The sequence below is a fragment of the Oncorhynchus masou genome, chromosome 18 (assembly GCF_036934945.1).
Source record: "Oncorhynchus masou masou isolate Uvic2021 chromosome 18, UVic_Omas_1.1, whole genome shotgun sequence".
Taxonomy (NCBI): Eukaryota; Metazoa; Chordata; class Actinopteri; order Salmoniformes; family Salmonidae; genus Oncorhynchus; species Oncorhynchus masou.
Genome location: NC_088229.1, coordinates 66200119 through 66222701, shown reverse-complemented (window position 1 = coordinate 66222701; position 22583 = coordinate 66200119). Strand labels below are relative to the sequence as shown.

General features: G+C 46.8%; 1 protein-coding gene across 2 annotated transcripts in view; it reads right to left on the bottom strand.

Annotated features, from left to right (window-relative positions):
• LOC135505147 (neurexin-1a-like) overlaps positions 1 to 22583 on the bottom strand; it is an 83855-nt gene that overhangs the window by 23129 nt on the left and 38143 nt on the right. The window contains exons 9-14 of one of the 2 annotated variants that reach the window (XM_064924275.1): positions 14525 to 14672; positions 14185 to 14318; positions 13545 to 13729; positions 12415 to 12482; positions 2782 to 2985; positions 929 to 955 (exon numbers count right to left, since the gene is read on the bottom strand). In XM_064924275.1, the coding sequence (XP_064780347.1) occupies positions 929 to 955; positions 2782 to 2985; positions 12415 to 12482; positions 13545 to 13729; positions 14185 to 14318; positions 14525 to 14672 (766 nt within the window). Of the gene's footprint in view, positions 1 to 928; positions 956 to 2781; positions 2986 to 12414; positions 12483 to 13544; positions 13730 to 14184; positions 14319 to 14524; positions 14673 to 22583 lie in introns of those variants that run through there. The other variant, XM_064924274.1, reaches the window with a different exon arrangement.

The window sequence follows — 22583 nt, the reverse complement described above, 5'->3', positions numbered from 1 at the left end:
TTTCCCGTTCCCCCTCTCACCTTATTCACTAACACCCCCCTTTTCCCGTTCCCCCTCTCACCTCATTCACTAACACCCCCTTTTCCCATTCCCCCTCTCACCTCATTCACTAACACCCCCCTTTTCCCATTCCCCCTCTCACCTTATTCACTAACACCCCCCTTTTCCCGTTCCCCCTCTCACCTTATTCACTAACACCCCCCCCCCTTTTCCCATTCCCCCTCTCACCTCATTCACTAACACCCCCCCTTTTCCCGTTCCCCCTCTCACCTTATTCACTAACACCCCCCCTTTTCCCATTCCCCCTCTCACCTCATTCACTAACACCCCCCTTTTCCCGTTCCCCCTCTCACCTTATTCACTAACACCCCCCCTTTTCCCGTTCCCCCTCTCACCTCATTCACTAACACCCCCCCACCCCCCCCCCCCTTTCCCGTTCCCCCTCTCACCTTATTCACTAACACCCCCCTTTTCCCGTTCCCCCTCTCACCTTATTCACTAACACCCCCCCTTTTCCCGTTCCCCCTCTCACCTTATTCACTAACACCCCCCCTTTTCCCGTTCCCCCTCTCACCTCATTCACTAACACCCCCCTTTTCCCGTTCCCCCTCTCACCTTATTCACTAACACCCCCCATCCCCCCTTTTCCTGTTCCCCCTCTCACCTCCTTCCCTAATACACCCCCACCCCCTTTTTTTCCTGTTCCCCCTCTCACCTCACCCCCACCCCCCTTTTCCTCACTCTGTCTTTCCTCTCTTACATTATCTCTAAAATGGCTGCCTTAGTAACCCTGGACTCTAGCAGAATCAAACACACAGTCACACACACCAGCGCACACAAACACACACAAGTTCTAACACACACACACACACACACACACACACGTTCTAACACACACAGAGGTAGTGTGAGATGGAGCGTGACTTACTGGCGGTACAGTTAATCCTGATACAGTCTGGAGGGAGAGCAGAGCAGAGGGTTAACACTGCACAAAGATACAACTCCACGTGCTGGGGACCAACACACCAACACACTCCACACACACACCTCGCTGAGAACACACACTCTCCCTGCCTTCTGAGGGCAAGCTGGGAGGAGGTTATTGGCCAATCAAAGCAGAGGATAGGGCTTTCTGCTATCTGCTCTGAGCGAATGACATGGTAGCACTGGGAATCCAGCAGATAAGATCCAGCAAATGGATCTCTGAATTGTCTTGCTCTGTAATTGGCTGAGGGGGAGCGAGAGGTCTCAGTGTGACATGTGTGTCATTGGCTACTCTGGTCAGAGTGACAGCCTCGGTGACCATAACATCCATAATATCAGGACACTGAGGTGGGCGTGGCCCCAAATTTCTGTCACCGAGCAACAGAGCACCAAATCCCACCCCTGGTGGAGCAGAGGAACATGGGAGGTCAGAGGTCAGGGTTCCCATAATACCCCAGGTGTGTCGGGTGTCGTCAACCACAGCAGAGACGCAGATGCTACAGCCAGAGACCAACACACACCCCTGCATCTATTGGTGAGTGTGTGTGCGTGTGTATTTGTGTGTGTTTGTCTCTGTGTGTGTATTTGTGTATGTGTGCATGTGTTTGTGTGTGTGTCTCTGTGTGTGTATTTGTGTGTATGCATGTGTGTGTGTGTGTCTCTGTGTGTGTATTTGTGCATGTGTGTGTCTGTGTGTGCGCGTGTGTGTGTGTGCAAGTGTGTGTGTGTGTGTCTCTGTGTGTGTATGTGTGTATGTGTGTGTCTCTGTGTGTGTATTTGTGTATGTGTGTGTCTCTGTGTGTGTATTTGTGTATGTGTGTGTCTCTGTGTGTGCGTGTGTGTGTAGGGGTGCAGTGGTCATCTGGGAGTGAGCCGGGAATGCAGCCTCGGACCGGGAGGACCAACCCTCTGTTCAACAATACTCACACCAAAAATACAATACAGTACAACAATGTAAGAGTGTATGTGTGTGTGTGTAATAGCAGATCTTGGTTTAGCTCTATGTACATGTGCTCTGCTCTCAGGTTATGTTTGAGTGTGTGTGGGTATAGGCCTACTGTGTACTTAGGTTTACAGTGTATGGGTATAGACCTACTGTGTACTTAGGGTTACAGTGTATGGGTATTGACCTACTGTGTACTTAGGTTTACAGTGTGTGGGTATAGACCTACTGTGTACTTAGGTTTACAGTTACAGTGTATTAGGGTTACAGTGTGTGGGTATAGACCTACTTTGTGTGTGTAACTAGGTTGACAGTGTATGTGTGTGTGTAACTAGGTTGACAGTGTATGTGTGTGTGTGTGTGTGTAACTAGGTTGACAGTGTATGTGTGTGTGTAACTAGGTTGACAGTGTTGGTGTGTGTAACTAGGTTGACAGTGTTGGTGTGTGTGTAACTAGGTTGACAGTGTATGTGTGTGTGTAACTAGGTTGACAGTGTTGGTGTGTGTATAACTAGGTTGACAGTGTATGTGTGTGTGTAACTAGGTTGACAGTGTTGGTGTGTGTAACTAGGTTGACAGTGTTGGTGTGTGTGTAACTAGGTTGACAGTGTATGTGTATGTGTAACTAGGTTGACAGTATTGGTGTGTGTATAACTAGGTTGACAGTGAATGTGTGTGTGTAACTAGGTTGACAGTGAATGTGTGTGTGTAACTAGGTTGACAGTGTTGGTGTGTGTAACTAGGTTGACAGTGTTGGTGTGTGTGTACCTAGGTTGACAGTGTATGTGTGTGTGTAACTAGGTTGACAGTGTATGTGTGTGTGTAACTAGGTTGACAGGTATGTGTGTGTGTACCTAGGTTGACAGTGAGTCGGACACGCCCCCCATCCAGCTCCAGTCGGAGCGTGTCGGCTGAGTTCCGTGATGTTGTTGCCATGAGAACACCGTAGGCCCGCTGGGAGCGAAAACGTAGCGACACATCCTCTGCTTCGGTGTGCATCGATACGGGCAACTGGACCTTCATAAACTTACTACCATCATAGGATAGGATGGTCGCATCTAGAGAGGGAGGAGGAGGGAGGAGGGGAAGATATTAATATCAGGCAGTGACCAGTCCAGTCCAGACCAGACCAGTCCAGATGAGACCAGTCCAGACCAGACCAGTCCAGACCAGTCCAGATGAGACCAGTCCAGTCCAGACCAGACCAGTCCAGATGAAACCAGTCCAGTCCAGACCAGTCCAGTCCAGACCAGTCCAGATCAGACCAGTCCAGATGAGACCAGTCCAGTCCAGACCAGACCAGTCCAGATGAGACCAGACCAGTCCAGTCCAGACCAGTCCAGATGAGACCAGTCCAGTCCAGACCAGACCAGTCCAGATGAGACCAGTCCAGACCAGTCCAGTCCAGACCAGTCCAGTCCAGTCCAGTCCAGACCAGTCCAGTCCAGATGAGACCACATCAAAGCAGATCAAACCAGTGTCTCCAGTTTGACTTAAATTCCAGAAAATATTCAATTCAAAGCTGTTTTCCGCTGAGAGAGATTGATGGTTCTATATTTGCTTCTCTGCCTCTACCTTTCTCTGATGCTTCAATCTCTCTCTCTCTCTCTCTCTCTCTCTCTCTCTCTCTCTCTGTCTGTCTGTCTGTCTGTCTGTCTGTCTCTTTCTCTTCCCATGGGACACTATTGGTGGCGAAAACAAGAGAACAGGGAGAGAGAGGTCTCACGAATACTAATGAGCTCAGAGTGTGTGTGTGTGAATAAGTGAGTGAATTTCAGAGGGAACCGTAACAGTGAGTGCTCAGTAAAGCGAGCAAGGAGAGAACGGAGAAGAGAGATGGAGAGATAGGGAGAAGGTGGGAGAGAGAGAAGAAGGGAGAGGGAGAAGGAGAGATAGGGAGAAGGTGGGAGAGAGAGAAGAAGGGAGAGGGAGAAGGAGAGAGGGAGAAAGAGAGAGGGTGAAAAGCTAAAATGCTAATGAATCCTCATTAACTGGAGGTTAGCCTGTTACATCATGATAACATAACTCACACCCACACAAACGCACACATACACATACATGTGTATGTGTGCGTTGGAGTAATTTCTTAACAGCTGACTAAATGAAATGAGAAAATGGTGCTTCAGCAGAGCACCTGAGAGAGAGGGGGAAAGAGAGAGAGAGGGGGTAGAAAGAGTGCGAGAGGGGAGTAGCGAGAGAAGGAGGGGGTAGAGAGAGAGCGGGTTAGAGAGAGAGAGAGGGGGGTAGAGAGAGAGGGGGCAGGGAGAGAGAAGGAGGGGGTAGAGAGAGAAGGGGGGTAGAGAGAGAAGGAGGGGGTAGAGAGAGAGGGGTTAGAGAGAGAGGGGGGGGCAGAGTGAGAGGGGGGTAGAAAGAGTGAGAGAGGGGGTAGAGAGATCGGAGGGGGTAGAGAGAGAGAGAGGGGGTAGAGGGATCGGAGGGGGTAGAGAGGGGGGTAGCGAGAGAGAGGGGGTAGAGAGAGAGGGGGTAGAGAGAGAGAGAGAGGGGGCAGAGAGAGAAAGAGGGGGTAGAAAGAGTAAGAGAGAGGTGGTCGAGAGAGCAAGAAGGGGGAGAGAGAGAAAGAGGGGGTGTAGAGAGAGAGGGGGGTGGTTCTGTACATTATCACTAGAAGCTTAATACCTAAAATGTATCAATTGAAAGTGTGGGTTAACAGCTCCAATCCAGATGTTGTTGGTCATTACTGAGACGTAGTTGTGAAGCCAGCAGCATAACACCCTTCATCCCATTGCTGACTTGCATCTGAAGCTAAGCAGGGTTGTTCCTGGTTGGTCCCTGGATGGGAGACCAGATGCTGCTGGTCCCAATGCCCCAAGGCAGTGACTGGGGACACTGCCCTGTGTAGGGTGCCGTCTTTCAGATGGGACGTTAAACGGGTGTCCTGACTCTCTGAGGTCATTAAAGATCCCATGGCCCTTATCGTGAGAGGAACCCTGGTGTCCTGACTCTCTGAGGTCATTAAAGATCCCATGGCCCTTATCGTGAGCGTAACCCTGGTGTCCCGACTCTCTGAGGTCATTAAAGATCCCATGGCCCTTATCGTGAGAGTAACCCTGGTGTCCTGACTCTCTGAGGTCATTAAAGATCCCATGGCCCTTATCGTGAGAGGAACCCTGGTGTCCTGACTCTCTGAGGTCATTAAAGATCCCATGGCCCTTATCGTGAGAGTAACCCTGGTGTCCTGACTCTCTGAGGTCATTAAAGATCCCATGGCCCTTATCGTGAGAGTAACCCTGGTGTCCTGACTCTCTGAGGTCATTAAAGATCCCATGGCCCTTATCGTGAGAGTAACCCTGGTGTCCTGACTCTCTGAGGTCATTAAAGATCCCATGGCCCTTATCGTGAGAGGAACCCTGGTGTCCTGACTCTCTGAGGTCATTAAAGATCCCATGGCCCTTATCGTGAGTAACCCTGGTGTCCTGACTCTCTGAGGTCATTAAAGATCCCATGGCCCTTATCGTGAGAGTAACCCTGGTGTCCTGGCTCTCTGAGGTCATTAAAGATCCCATGGCCCTTATCGTGAGCGTAACCCTGGTGTCCTGACTCTCTGAGGTCATTAAAGATCCCATGGCCCTTATCGTGAGAGGAACCCTGGTGTCCTGACTCTCTGAGGTCATTAAAGATCCCATGGCCCTTATCGTGAGCGTAACACTGGTGTCCTGACTCTCTGAGGTCATTAAAGATCCCATGGCCCTTATCGTGAGAGTAACCCTGGTGTCCTGACTCTCTGAGGTCATTAAAGATCCCATGGCCCTTATCGTGAGTAACCCTGGTGTCCTGACTCTCTGAGGTCATTAAAGATCCCATGGCCCTTATCGTGAGAGGAACCCTGGTGTCCCGACTCTCTGAGGTCATTAAAGATCCCATGGCCCTTATCGTGAGAGTAACCCTGGTGTCCTGACTCTCTGAGGTCATTAAAGATCCCATGGCCCTTATCGTGAGAGTAACCCTGGTGTCCTGACTCTCTGAGGTCATTAAAGATCCCATGGCCCTTATCGTGAGAGTAACCCTGGTGTCCTGACTCTCTGAGGTCATTAAAGATCCCATGGCCCTTATCGTGAGCGTAACCCTGGTGTCCTGGCTAAATTCCCAAGCTGTCACTTAATCATCCCCAGTTTACAATTGGCTCATTCATCCCCCTCCTCCCCCCTGTAACTATTCCCCAGGATGTTGCTGTAAATGAGAACGTGTTCTCAGTCAACTTACCTGGTAAAATAACATGGAATGGAGTGTTTTGAACACTGATGTTAACCTTTCCATTTGGAACTTTTTCAGGCAAGACAGATCTTCCAAAGGTGGTGGAGCGGCAATCTTTACCAAGGAACACCTTCAGGGCTCGGTTGTCCACACCAACTCCACCAAACAATTTGACTTGCTGGTTTTAAGCATTCAACTTTCATATAGCTCTTTGTTGACTGTTGCTGGGTGCTATCGTCCTCCATTAGCACCGGCCTGTACCCTACCTGCCCTAAACTCTCTCCTGGCCCCTTACACTAAATCTGAATCTGTCCTGCTAGGTGACCTGAACTGGGATATGCTTAAACCACCTGACCAAGACCTAAAGCCATGGGACTCTCTAAATGTATCTCCGATTATTACCAGTCCCACAAGGTATGACTCCAAACACCCAGAGAAGGCTACTCTCCTTGATGTTATCCTCACATAGACACTTGCTAAATAACTTTAATGAGCCTTCCTCCATAACCTGGCCTCTGTAAATTGGAATCAGCTCTGTCGAAGACGCTTGGACTTTCTTTTTTTGATATTTTCAGTAGTATTGTTAATAACATGCACACCCCCATAAAGGAAATGAGAATTAAAAAACAGGTTCAGGTCCCTGGTTCAACCGTGATCTGGCAGTTATTCCACCTCAAGAACATCATTTGGCAAAAGGTTCGGTACACAAATACTCAGGCTGACTGGCTCTCGTTCAGGCAAATGAGAAATAAGTGCACTCAGGCTGTCCGGAAGGCCAAAGTTTGTTACTTTAAGGAGCAGTTCTCTCTCTGTGGGTCTAACCCCAAGAAGTTCTGGAAAACAGTTAAAGACCTGGAGAATAAACCCTCCTGCTCACAGAATAAACCCTCCTGCTCATCATCCCTTAATGTTGATGATGTGGTTGTTACTTAAAAGACGCGTATGGCTGAGCTATTTATTCACCACTTCATTAAATCAGGGTTCCTCTTTGACTCAGACATGCCTCCTTGCCTGTTCAACATTTTCTCACCTCCCAGCCCTTCTAGTGCGACGAGCCCCGATCCTGTTTTCTCCCTGCAGACAATCACTGTGTCTGAGGTGCAAAAGGAGCTCCTTAAACTTGACCTCCAAAAAACATCTGGGTCAGATGGTTTAGACCCTTTCTTCTTTAATGTTGCAGCCCCTATCATCACCAAGCCTGTCTCTGACCTTTATAACCCGTCTCTCCTTTCCGGGGAGGTTCCCATTACTTGGAAGGCAGCTACGGTTCGTCCTTTATTTCAAGGGGAGATCAAGCTGATCCTAACTGTTATAGGTCTATTTCTATTTTGCCCTGTTAACCAAAATTGTTGGAAAAACTTGTCAATAATCAACTGACTGGCTTTCTTGATGCCTATAGTGTTCTCTCGGGTATGCAATCTGGTTTCCGCTCAGGTTATGGATGTGTCACTATAACCTTAAAGGTACTCAATGATGTCACCATTGCCCTTGATTTTAAGCAATGGTGTGCTGCTATTTTTATTTTCTCGGCCAAAGCTTTTGATAAGGTTGACCAGTCCATTCTTGTGGGTCGGTATTGATGTATTGGTGTCTCTGAGGGATCTTTGTCCTGGTTTGCTAACTACTGCTCTCAGAGTGCAGTGTATAAAGTCAGAACATCTGCTGTCTCAGCCACTGCCTGTCATCAAGGGAGTACCCCAAGGCTCGATCCTAGGCCCCACGCTCTCCTCAATTTACATCAACAACATAGCTCAGCCAGTAGGAAGCTCTCTCATCCATTTATATGCAGCTGATACGGTCTTATACTCAGCTGATCCCTCCCCAGATTTTGTGTTAAACGCTATACAACAAAGCTTTCTTAGTGTCCAACAAGCTTTCTCTACCTGTAACCTTGTTCTGAACACCTCCAAAACACAGGTCATGTGGTTCGGTAAGAAGAATGGCCCTCTCCCCACTGGTGTGATTACTACCTCTGAGGGTTTAGTCACCTCACACAAGTACTTGGGAGTATGGCTAGACAATACACTGTCCTTCTCTCAACACATATCAAAGCTGTAGGCTAAAGTTATATCTAGACTTGGTTTCCTCTATCGTAATCGCTCCTCGTTCACCCCAGCTGCCAAACTAACCTTGATTCAGATGACCTTCCTACCCATGCTAGAGTACGGAGACATAATTTATAGATTGGCAGGTTAAGATGCTCTCGAGTGGCTAGATGTTCTTTACCATTCGGCCATCAGATTTGCCACCAATGCTCCTTATAGGACACATCACTGCACTCTATACTCCTCTGTAAACTGGTCATCTCTGTATACCTGTCGCAAGACCCACTGGTTGATTTATTTATTATTTATAAAACACTTAGACCTCAGTCCCCCCTATCTGAGATGCAGCCCTCATCCTCCACATACAACACCCGTTCTGTCAGCCACAATCTGTTAAAGGTCCCCAAAGCACACACATCCCTGGGTCGCTCCTCTTTTCAGTTCGCTGCAGCTAGCGAATGGAGCTCAAATTGGACAGTTTTATCTCCATCTCTACATTCGAAGACTCAATCATGGACATTCTTACTGACACTTGTGGTTACTTTGCGTGATGTATTGTTGTCTCTACCTTCTTGCCATTTGTGCTGTTGTCTGTGCCTAACAATGTTTGTACCATGTTTGTGCTGGTACCATGTTGTGTTGTCCTGTGTTGCTGCCATGCTATGTTGTTGTCTTAGGTCTCTCTTTGTGTTGTGTTGTGATGCCTCTCTTGTCGTGATGTCTGTTTTGTCCCATATTTATATTGCATTTATTTTTTATTTTTAATCCCAGCCCCCGTCCCCGCAGGAGGCCTTTTGCCTCTTAGTAGGCCGTCATTGTAAATAAGAATTGGTTCTTAGCTGACTTGCCTAGTTAAATAAAGGTTAAATAAAAAGAGAGGGAGAGAGAGAGAGGGGGTGGGGGTAAAGAGAGAGAGAGAGATGGGGGGTAGAGAGGGAGAGAGATGGGGGTAGAGGGAGAGAGATGGGGGTAGAGAGGGAGAGAGAGGGGGCAGAGAGGGGGCAGAGAGAGAGAGAGAGAGAGAGAGGGGGAGGGTACAGAGAGATGGGGGGTAGAGAGGGGGGGTAGAGAGAGAGAGAGAGGGGGGTAGGGAGAGATGTGGGGTAGGGAGAGAGAGATGGGGGGTAGAGAGAGAGGGGGGGGGGAGAGAGATGAGAGAGAGAGATGGGGGGTAGAGAGAGAGGGGAGAGATGGGGGTAGGGGGTAGAAAGAGATGGGGGGTAGAGAGAGAGAGATGGGGGTAGAGAGAGGGGGGAGAGAGGGAGAGAGAAGAGAGATGGGGGGGTAGAGAGAGGGGGAGAGAGAGGGAGAGAAAGAGATGGGGAGAGAGAGAGAGAGAGAGAGATGGGGGGTAGAGAGAGTTAATTTTTATTGTTTATTTCACTTTTGTGTACTTTCTTTTTCACTTGTTTGGCAATGATAACATATGTTTCCCATGCCAATAAAGCCCTTGAATTGAATTGAGAGAGAGAAATAGAAAGAGAGGGGCAGAGAGAGAGAGAGAGAGAAAGAGGGGGGTAGAGAGGGAGGGAGAGATGGGAGATGGAGAAGGAGGGATGCTGATGAAGGCAGTAAGTGTGAACGTGTCCTTGTGACATAAAGCTGAAGAAACAAACCGCTCTGAGAGAAAATTTGGAACAAAAAGAGAGAGAGAGGGATGGAGGGATGGCGAGAGATGGGAGAGAGAGAGAGGGATGACGAGAGAGAGAGAGAGGTAAAACCACAGGTAGAAGGTGGGAGCAATCACTCTCTCCAACTGTTTCTCCATCTGTCCCTCCTTCTACTGAACCACCAGTTACTGAGGCTGATTCTCTCTCTCTTTTTCACACAAATTGTTCAATGTTCATCTCCCTATAGAGGACAGATCTGAGGTGTGTGTATTTGTTAGATATGGGAAGACTAATAATTATGGTGGTAACAGAATCCGCTGCTTCACACTGACACCAGGATCTCTCTCCTCCCTCTCCCTGACTCATCTCTTTTCTTTTCTCCTGTCTCTCACTTCATCTTTCCCTCGGTCTCTTAGGGATTCTATTCATCCATCCCTCACTCAATCATCCCTCTTGGTCTTTATCTTTTTCTATGTTCTCTCTCTCCATGACTCCCTCCTCCCCCTCCCCTCCCTCATCCCTCACAGCGACGCTCTCTCTCCATCCCTCCCTCCTCATCTCTCTCAATCCCTCCCTCCTCCCCCCTCTCTCCATCCCGCTCTCCTCCTCTCTCTCCATCCCTTCTCCCTCACCCTTCTCTACCTCCTATCCCCTTCTCTCCATCCCTCCCTCTATCCCTCTCTCTCCATCCATCCCTCCCTCTATCCCTCTCTCTCCATCCCTCCCTCTTTCCCCTCTCTCTCCATCCCTCCCTCTTTCCCCTCTCTCTCCATCCCTCCCTCCTCCACCCTCTCCATCCCTCTCTCCTCCACCCTCTCCATCCCTCCCCCTCTCTTCATCCCTCCCTCTTTCCCCCTCTCTCCATCCCTCCCTCCTCCCCCATCTCTCCCTCCTCTCCTCTCTCTCCATCCCTCCCGCCCTCCATCTTCCCCTCTCTACATCCCTCCCTCTTTCCCCCTCTCTCCATCTCTCCCTTCTCCCCACTCTCTCCATCCCTCCCTCTTTCCCTCTCTCTCCCTCCTCCCCACTCTCTCCATCCCTCCCTCTTTCCCCCTCTCTCTATCCTTCCCTCCTCCCCCCACTCTCCACCCCTCCTTCCATCCCTCCCTCTGCCCCTCTCTCCATCCCTCCCCGCTCCATCTCTCCCTCCTCCCTCTCTCCCTTCTACCCCCTCTCTCCATCCCTCCCTCTGTCCCCGCTCTCCATCCCTCCCTCCTCCCCCTCTCTCCATCCCTCCCCCTCCCTCCATCTCTCCCTCCTACCCCACTCTCTCCATTCATCCCTCCTCCCCTCTCTCTCCATCCCTCCCTCTTTCCCCCTTTCTCTATCCCTCCCTCTTTACATCTCTCCTCCCTCCCCTTCTCTCCATCTCTCCCTCATACCCCACTCTCCATCCCTCCCTCTCTCCATCCCTCCCTCCTCCCCTCCCCTCTCTCTCTATTCCTCACTCTATCCCCCTTGCTCTATCCCTCCCTCTTTTCCCCTCTCCATCCCTCCCTCCCTCCTCCCCCCATCTTCCCCTCTCTCCATCCCTCCCTCTTTCCCCCTCTCTCCATCTCTCCCTCCTCCCCACTCTCTCCATCCCTCCCTCTTTCCCCCTCTCTCCATCTCTCCCTCCTCCCCACTCTCTCCATCCCTCCCTCTTTCCCCCTCTCTCCATCTCTCCCTCCTCCCACTCTCTCCATCCCTCCCTCCTCCCCCTCTCTCCATCCCTCCCTCCTCCCCCTCTCTCCATCCCTCTCCCTCCCTCCATCTCTCCCTCCTACCCTGCTCTCTCCATCCGTCCCTCCGTCCCCGCTCTCTATCCCTCTCTCCATCCCTCCCTCCTCCCCCCTCTCTCCATCCCTCCATCTCTCCCTCCTACCCTGCTCTCTCCATTCTTCCCTCCTCCCCCTCTCTCTCCATCCCTCCCTCTTTCCTCCTTTCTCTATCCCTCCCTCTTTCCCCCTCTCTCTATCCTTCCCTCCTCCCTCCTCCCCCACTCTCCACCCCTCCTTCCATCCCTCCCTCCGCCCCTCTCTCCATCCCTCCCCGCTCCATCTCTCCTCCCTCTCTCCCTTCTAACCTCCCTCCGTCCCGCTCTCTATCCCTCTCTCCATCCCTCCCCCTCCCTCCATCTCTCCCTCCTACCCCGCTCTCTCCATCCCTCCCTCTTTCCCCCTTCTCTATCCCTCCCTCTTTCCATCTCTCCTCCCTCCCCCTTCTCTCCATCTCTCCCTCATACCCCTCTCTCCATCCCTCCCTCCTCCCCATCCCTCCCTCCTCCCCCCTCTCTCCATCCCTCCCTCTTTCCCCCTCTCTCCATCCCTCTCTCTGCCCCCTCTCTCCATCCCTCCCTCCTCCCCACTCTCTCCATCCCTCCCTCTTTCCCCCTCTCTCCATCCCTCCCTCTGTCCCCCTCTCTCCATCCCTCCCTCCTCCCCCTCTCTCCATCCCTCCCTCTGTCCCCCTCTCTCCATCCCTCCCTCTTTCCCCCTCTCTCCATCCCTACCTCTGTCCCCCCTCTCTCTCCATCCCTCCCTCTCTCTGTCCCCCTCTCGCCATCCCTCCCTCCTCCCCCTCTCTCCATCCCTCCCTCTGTCCCCCTCTCTCCATCCCTCCCTCCTCCCCCTCTCCTCACCTCTCTCACAGGCCCGTCCCAGGTATCCGGTCCCAGAGCAGTCACACACATATCTGTTCCAGCCCTCCCTGCAGAGGTCAGAAGTTGGGGTTAATGGTCAAGTCAAGGGTCATGCCAGAGTAGATAAAACTACAGATACACTGTAATTCCTCAATTCAATTCACCATTCGCTAAGCACCGCCCCCTTGGTTACTGTTGCAACTTGGGTAAAAAATAAATTCAGTGGAGCCCTATTCCCCATTCAACCACTGGCAAAATCCCCTCACAATGATCTCAAACTGTGTTTTTAACACACAATAAAATGAAACACACACTACCCATCGCTAATCAGGAGACTCTCTGGGAAGTTGTGGTGGACTGCCATTACACTTGCTTTGTGGGAACCTGGTCAAATTAAGTATGTTGTGTGGCTAGCCACTGGATAGCTGTGAATTCACTGTCAGCATGCAATCTAAGGTACTAACCATTTCTGGAGCTAACTAGTACTCTCAAATTGTATCCTGATGTCAACAGCAGATGAGAAGTATATTCATAGTATAGCTAACTAACCTAGCTAACATACATTTGGAGAAAACAACTTATAACAACTGGCTAGCTAGCTAGTGTTAGCAACATTTTCAATGCTGGTCATGCAATGAGAGCCAACTAACCAGATCGCAAACAATGCAACAAAATTATAATTTGGGATTTGAAAAATACTCAATCAACAGCATTTCAGGAATCAATTATTGTTAAATTATTCTGCCATTTTAAATGTATGATAAAAAAACAAAAACAAAAACATCCCAGTTTTTTCCATTGCCCTCATTGGCTTTCATGCGTTTGAAACATACGGTCTATCTATGGTTTAAAACGAGAGCTTGTTCTAGGCGTTGGACTCGAGCTTGGTTAGCGACAGTTGTCCACCGAAGCACTGAGATTGGTTGTCCAAAATTCTGGGGCAGGCTTAGCGAAGGGTCAATTCAAGGTGCTTTATTGACATGAAAAACATTCTTTAAATATCTCTAAAAGTCTTCTCTCAGTCTAGAACTTAGTTAAAAGTGCAGGGAGTCCATTAGAAACAGTCAAGCACACATCAACATTGTCCCGTACTGTACAGTAGACTTGACTTAAGTAAGTAGCTGCGTTACCTGCAGGTGGCGCTGTGTTGGCAGGGGTTGGACAGACACTGTTTAGGGGGCTCTCTGGAGCAGGAAGGTTTCACCCCTACAGCCCTCTGAGCCTCAGCCAGACGACGGATGTCTTTACTCTGACCGTCCACAAACAGGTCTCTCACACAGCCCACATATCCATAGTTCAACAACGCTGTCCACACCTACAGGGAAAAGGAGAGACAGGTTACACACACACACACACACACACACACACACCTTAACCCAAAAAAAAACACACTGACCTTAACCCAAAAAACTAACCCTAATCCTAAACCTAACCCTAGCTCCTAACCCTAAAACTAACCCTAGCTCCTAAACCTAACTCCTAAACCTAACCCTAGCTCCTAAACCTAACCCTAGCTCCTAACCCTAAAACTAACCCTAGCTCCTAAACCTAACCCTAGCTCCTAACCCTAAAACTAACCCTAGCTCCTAATCCTAACCCTTAACCTAATTCTAACCTAACCCTAACCCCCCTAGAAATAGCATTTGACGTTGTGGGGACTAACAAAATGTCCCCAGTTGGTCAAATTTTTGTTTGTTTACTATTCTCGTAAGAACTTTGGGTCCCCACAAGAATAGTTAAACATGTCCACACACACACACACACACACACACACTCAGTAGGAAAGATGAGTCCTTGGCGGTCCTCCGGTAATCCTCCCAGGTACAGGATATCATCCAGGTCTAGAATCTCACTGTCCCCTGGAGCGGTGTACGCTGTACGCTGTGAGTTCACTGAGATAGTACCTACACACACACACACACACACACACACAGGTTAGGGTTAAGAGGGATCAATGATTAGGGTGCTCTGACACTGACCGTAAGTCGCTCAGAATGAGTCTGCTAAATGGCTCAAATGTTAATGTAAAGGCTGAGTCCCACTGACCACTTGCCGTCATTATAAATAAGAATGGCTGTTAATCGGTTAAAGGTTGAATAAAACCAGATACCTGAGCGCCCGTCCCTCTGGAAGTCGACATGGTACCACTCGCCATCGTTGACCTTCCTGTCGATGGCCTTGGTCTTGGTGGTTCCTGAGCCCATGTCCAGCAGTAAATACAGGTGACCATCCAGCATCTCCATGGCAAAGAAATCCACCTGCAACAGTAACGGCAACAGTAGAAAAAACAGCACAATATGAACATCAGCACCGACACCAGTAACAACATCAACACCAGTATAAACATCAACACCGACACCAGTATCAACATCAGCACCGACACCAGTATCAACATCGACACCAGTATAAACATCAACACCGACACCAGTATCAACATCAACACTGACACCAGTATCAACATCAACACCAGTATAAACATCAACATCACACCAGTATCACAACAGTATCAACATCAACATCACACCAGTATAAACATCAACACCAACATCACACCAGTATCAACATCGACACCAGTATAAACATCAACATCAACACCAGTATAAACATCAACACCAACACCAGTATCAACATCAACACCAGTATAAACATCAACACCAACACCAGTATCAACATCAACACCAGTATAAACATCAACATCAACACCAGTATAAACATCAACACCAGTATCAACATCAACACCAGCATAAACATCAACATCAACACCAGTATCAACACCGACACCAGTATAAACATCAACATCAACACCAGTATCAACACCGACACCAGTATAAACATCAACATCAACACCAGTATCAACATCAACACCAGTATAAACATCAACACCAGTATAAACATCAACACCAGTATAAACATCAACACAGACACCAGTATCAACATCAACACCAACAACAGTATAAACATCAACATCAACACCAGTATAAACATCAACACCAGTATAAACATCAACACCAGTATAAACATCAACACAGACATCAACACAGACACCAGTATCAATCAACATCAACACCAATAAACAACATCAACACCAGTATAAACATCAACAACAGTATAAACATCAACACAGACACCAGTATCAACATCAACACCAACAACAGTATAAACATCAACACAGACACCAGTATCAACATCAACACCAACAACAGTATAAACATCAACACAGACACCAGTATCAACATCAACACCAACAACAGTATAAACATCAACACCAACACCAGTATAAACATCAACACCAACAACAGTATAAACATCAACATCAACACCAGTATCAACATCAACACCAGTATTAACATCAACACCAGTATCAACATCAACACCGACACCAGTATCAACATCAACACCAGTATAAACATCAACACCAACACCAACACCAGTATAAACATCAACACCAGTATAAACATCAACATCAACACCAGTATAAACATCAACACCAGTATAAACATCAACACCAGTATAAACATCAACACAGACACCAGTATCAACATCAACACCGACACCAGTATCAACATCAACACCGACACCAGTTTCAACATCAACACCAGTATAAACATCAACACCAGTATAAACATCAACACCAACACCAACACCAGTATAAACATCAACAACAGTATAAACACCAACACCAACACAACACCAGTATAAACATCAACACCAACACCAGTATTAACATCAACACCGACACCAGTATCAACATCAACACCAACACCAGTATCAACATCAACACCAACAACAGTATAAACATCAACACCAACCATCTGCACGAACCCAGTCTTCACTATGAGTCATCCATACATCAATTGTCTTAAATCACTTATTTAATAACTAAGTAATTCACAGAAATGCCTAAACAAACAGTAGATAGTTACAAGGAAATGATAAAGGAGTTACCCTAGTGGTATAAACTGGTATTGCGGCTTAGTGGACAAAAAAGGGAAGTGGGGGTCAACTGAGATGAGACACTACAAAGTTGATCATTATAACAATTGAAATGCTAATCCTTTGCACATAAATGCTCACTCATTCGGGAACAATTGCAATCAATATATATATTTACGCTCAGTGTGTCATCGGGATCTCTGTTGAAAAGTTTGTTTCTGTTGGAGAGTCTGTCCGCCCTCTCTCTGTCGTGGTTAGAATGGATAGTTCAGAGTGACATTCATTCATGTCGTTATAGAATAGCTGTTTGGGCGGTTGTCGGTCTTCGCGTTCAATGATATCGAATTCCTAGCTGCAGAATAGTAATTAATATCAAAGACTTGTTCTTATTCTGTCGGTATCGATAGTCTAAGAGTTTAACCATGTGGTGTGGTTAAGAGATTCAGCCATCTACTCAAACCTTGGCACTCTCGTTATCGAGGTAAGCTGGTCTATAACCTTTGTCCTCTCGTAATTGAGAGAAACATAGTCTGGTGATAGAAAACCCGGGTGGGGGTTTTATTGGGAAGAGCAGAAAAAGGCTGTCTCATGACACCAGGTCCTAACTGTGCTCATGGGGGCGTGCCAGTGACTTAAGTGAAACTTTACACAGAAATACAATTCTCTCACATTACATCATTACATAGCATCCTATAATTTCACAAATAGTTTAATCTTTCCTCATTCATCCTGTACAACAATTAGATTCAAGCCTCATATCTGAGGCTTTTGTATAAACAGTGTTACGGTAATGTGGCCATATTGTCTCCCATGAGTTTTACAAAATTGTACCAAACGGACCAGTTCGTAGCTGGATTCTTCACCAATCTTTTATACCTTCTCCAGAACATAAATGTTGTTCGGACCTCAAGTTCTGTGAGGTGGAAGAAATTCCTTTGTTCTGTCTATGAAAACTCACTCTGTCTCTATACTGTGGCCATGAGGAGAAACTCTCCTCCAGGAATTTACGACTTCTCTCTGACCACTGCAGCCTGGATGTTGGAGACGGGGGGTAGGGGGATTGTGCATAGAAAAGGGCTGGTGGGCGACCGGGAGGTCCGTGGGGCGACGCACAATTGGCCTAGCGTCGTCCGGGTTAGGGAGGGCTTGGCCGGTAGGGATATCCTTGTCTCATCGCGCACCAGCGACTCCTGTGGCGGGCCGGGCGCAGTGCACGCTAACCAAGGTTGCCAGGTGCATGGTGATTCCTCCGACACATTGGTGCGGCTGGCTTCCGGGTTGGATGCGCGCTGTGTTAAGAAGCAGTGCGGCATGGTTGGGTTGTGTATCGGAGGACGCATGACTTTCAATCTTCGTCTCTCCCGAGCCCATACGGGAGTTGTAGCGATGAGGCAAGATAGTAGCTACTAAAAACAATTGGATACAACGAAATTGGGGAGAAAAAGGGGGTAAACAGAGAGAGGGGTGCTCGCTGTACCCAAAGAGGGTAACGTCATGACACTAGTATAAACATCAACAACACCAGTATAAACATCAACACCAACAACAGTATCAACATCAACACCAGTATAAACATCAACATCAACACCAGTATAAACATCAACACAAGTATAAACATCAACATCAACACCAGTATAAACATCAACACCAACAACAGTATCAAAACCAGTATAAACATCAACATCAACACCAGTATAAACATCAACACCAGTATAAACATCAACATCAACACCAGAATAAACATCAACACCAGTATCAACACCAACACCAGTATAAACATCAACATCAACACCAGTATAAACATCAACACCAGTATCAACACCAACACCAGTATAAACATCAACACCAGTATAAACATCAACACAAACACCAGTATAAACATTAACACCAGTATAAACATCAACATCAACACCAGTATAAACATCAACACCAGTATCAACACCAACACCAGTATAAACATCAACACCAGTATAAACATCAACACAAACATCAGTATAAACATCAACACCAGTATAAACATCAACACCAGTATAAACATCAACACAAACACCAGTATAAACATCAACACCAGTATCAACACCAACACCAGTATCAACACCAACACCAGTAGAAACACCAATACCAGTAGAAACATCAACATCAACACCAACACCAGTATCAACATCAACACCAACACCAGTATAAACATCAACACCAACACCAGTATAAACATCAACAACAACACCAGTATCAACACCAACACCAGTATCAACATCAACACCAACACCAGTATCAACATCAACAACACCAGTATAAACATCAACAACAACACCAGTATCAACACCAACAACAACAACAACAGTATCAACATCAACACCAGTACAAACATCAACACCAGTATAAACATCAACACCAGTACCAGCATCAACACCAACACCAGTATAAACATCAACACCAACACCAGTATAAACATCAACACCAACACCAGTATAAACATCAACACCAGCATAAACACCAACACCAACACCAGTATCAACACCAACACCAGTATAAACATCAACAACAACACCAGTATAAACATCAACACCAACACCAGTATCAACACCAACACCAGTATAAACATCAACAACAACACCAGTATCAACACCAACAACAACAACAGTATCAACATCAACATCAACACCAGTACAAACATCAACAACAGTATCAACATCAACAACAGTATCAACATCAACAACAGTATCAACATCAACAGTATCAACACCAACACCAGTATAAACATCAACACCAACACCAGTATAAACATCAACACCAACACCAGTATAAACACCAACACCAACACCAGTATCAACACCAACACCAGTATAAACATCAACAACAACACCAGTATAAACATCAACAACAACACCAGTATCAACACCAACAACAACAACAGTATCAACATCAACACCAGTACAAACATCAACACCAGTATAAACATCAACACCAGTACCAGCATCAACACAAACACCAGTATAAACATCAACAACAACACCAGTATAAACATCAACACCAACACCAGTATCAACACCAACACCAGTATAAACATCAACAACATCACCAGTATCAACACCAACACCAGTAGAAACACCAATACCAGTAGAAACATCAACATCAACACCAACACCAGTAGCAACATCAACACCAACACCAGTATAAACATCAACACCAACACCAGTATCAACACCAACACCAGTATAAACATCAACAACAACACCAGTATCAACACCAACACCAGTAACAACATCACACCAACACCAGTATCAACACCAACACCAGTATAAACATCAACAACAACACCAGTATAAACATCAACACCAACACCAGTATAAACACCAACACCAACACCAGTATCAACATCAACAGTATCAACACCAACACCAGTATAAACATCAACACCAACACCAGTATAAACATCAACACCAACACCAGTATAAACACCAACACCAACACCAGTATCAACATCAACACCAACACCAGTATCAACACCAACACCAGTATAAACATCAACAACAACACCAGTATCAACACCAACAACAACAACAGTATCAACATCAACATCAACACCAGTACAAACATCAACAACAGTATCAACATCAACAACAGTATCAACATCAACAGTATCAACACCAACACCAGTATAAACATCAACACCAACACCAGTATAAACATCAACACCAGTATAAACACCAACACCAACACCAGTATCAACACCAACACCAGTATAAACATCAACAACAACACCAGTATAAACATCAACAACAACACCAGTATCAACACCAACAACAACAACAGTATCAACATCAACATCAACACCAGTACAAACATCAACACCAGTATAAACATCAACACCAGTACCAGCATCAACACAAACACCAGTATAAACATCAACACCAACACCAGTATAAACACCAACACCAACACCAGTATCAACACCAACACCAGTATAAACATCAACAACAACACCAGTATAAACATCAACACCAACACCAGTATCAACACCAACACCAGTATAAACATCAACAACATCACCAGTATCAACACCAACACCAGTAGAAACACCAATACCAGTAGAAACATCAACATCAACACCAACACCAGTATCAACATCAACACCAACACCAGTATAAACATCAACACCAACACCAGTATCAACACCAACACCAGTATAAACATCAACAACAACACCAGTATCAACACCAACACCAGTAACAACATCACACCAACACCAGTATCAATACCAACACCAGTATAAACATCAACAACAACACCAGTATAAACATCAACAACAACACCAGTATCAACACCAACAACAACACCAGTATCAACATCAACACCAGTACAAACATCAACACCAGTACCAGCATCAACACCAACACCAGTATAAACATCAACACCAACACCAGTATAAACATCAACACCAACACCAGTATAAACATCAACACCAACACCAGTATAAACACCAACACCAACACCAGTATCAACACCAACACCAGTATAAACATCAACAACAACACCAGTATAAACATCAACACCAACACCAGTATCAACACCAGTATAAACATCAACAACACCAGTATCAACACCAACAACAACAGCAGTATCAACATCAACACCAGTACAAACATCAACAACAGTATCAACATCAACAACAGTATCAACATCAACAGTATCAACACCAACAACAACAACAGTATCAACATCAACAACAACACCAGTACAAACATCAGCACCAGTACAAACACCAATATCAACACCAGTACAAACATCAACATCAACACCAGTATAAACATCAACACCAGTACCAGCATCAACACCAACACCAGTATAAACATCAACACCAACACCAGTATAAACATCAACACCAACAACAGTATAAAAACCAACACCAACACCAGTATAAACATCAACACCAAAATCTGTGATTGATTGGTCTGTCAAGCATCGATGCAAGCTTCAACGGGACGGCAGGGTAGCCTAGTGGGTAGCCTAGTCGGTAGCCGAGTGGGTAGCCTAGTGGGTAGCCTAGTGGGTAGCCTAGTGGGTAGCCTAGTGGGTAGCCTAGTGGGTAGCCTAGTGGGAAGCTGAGCTGCCAAGGTACTAATCTCTCGTTCTGCCCCTGAACAGGCAGTTCCTAGGCCGTCATTGAAAATAAAAATGTGTTCTTAACTGACTTCCCTCGTTAAATAAAGGTAAAAAAAAAATGGAAAGCATGCACAGATATGATGCAACCAAGTAAAGAATTACGCACAATTTATTGAAATCAATGGCGCCATTATTTGAGTTCAAGCGATATTAAATTTTCTCTGACTTTGGAATGATATGTTGCCTATTTATATCTCACGTTGTCATGTCTTGTTATGTCTGTTCCTGTCCTTTCTCTTCATTCTCTCTCTCTGCTGGTCTTTTTAGGTTACCTTCTCTGTCTCTCATTCTTCAGCTGTTCTACATCTCCTCTAACTAGCTCATTCACTCTTTCACACCTGTTCTCTCTTCCCCCTCTGATTAGGTCTCTATTTCTTTCTCTGTTCCTGCTACTTTCAGTGTCTGATTCTTGTTTGTGTTTTTTGATGCCAGAAGCAAGCTGTCGTCTCGTTTGCTTCCACCTTGTCCTGTCCTGTCGGAGTCTGCCTGGCAGGAGCATCCTGCACTATACTAACGTTCTTTTTGTTCCGCTGACAACGTTGGAAGAGGATTTATGCCATTCCTGTATTTTCATTAAAGAACTCTGTTTTCTGTTAAACCGCTTTTGGGTCTTCACTCAAGTTCATAACAGAAGAATCAGACCAAGAATGGACCCAGCGGCTCCGGACCCTTTTCACTCCGCCGTCGAGATCCAGGGAGCGATGCTAGGCAGACACGAGGAGGAATTGTCTGCTGCTCAACATGCCGTTGAGACCCTGGCCGTCCAAGTCTCCGACCTCACAAGACAGGTTCACCAACTCCACCTCGATCCACCGCCCACTTCCAGGGTTTCCGAGTCTCCGGAGCCCAGGATCAACAACCCGCCGTGTTACTCTGGGGAGCCCACTGAGTGCCGCTCATTCCTCACTCAGTGTGATGTGGTGTTCTCTCTCCAGCCCAACACTTACTCCAGGAGCGCAGCCCGCATCGCCTACGTCATTTCTCTCCTTACGGACGGGCGCGTGAGTGGGGCACGGCAGTCTGGGAGGCGAGGGCTGAGTGTATTAACCAGTATCAGGACTTTAAGGAGGAGA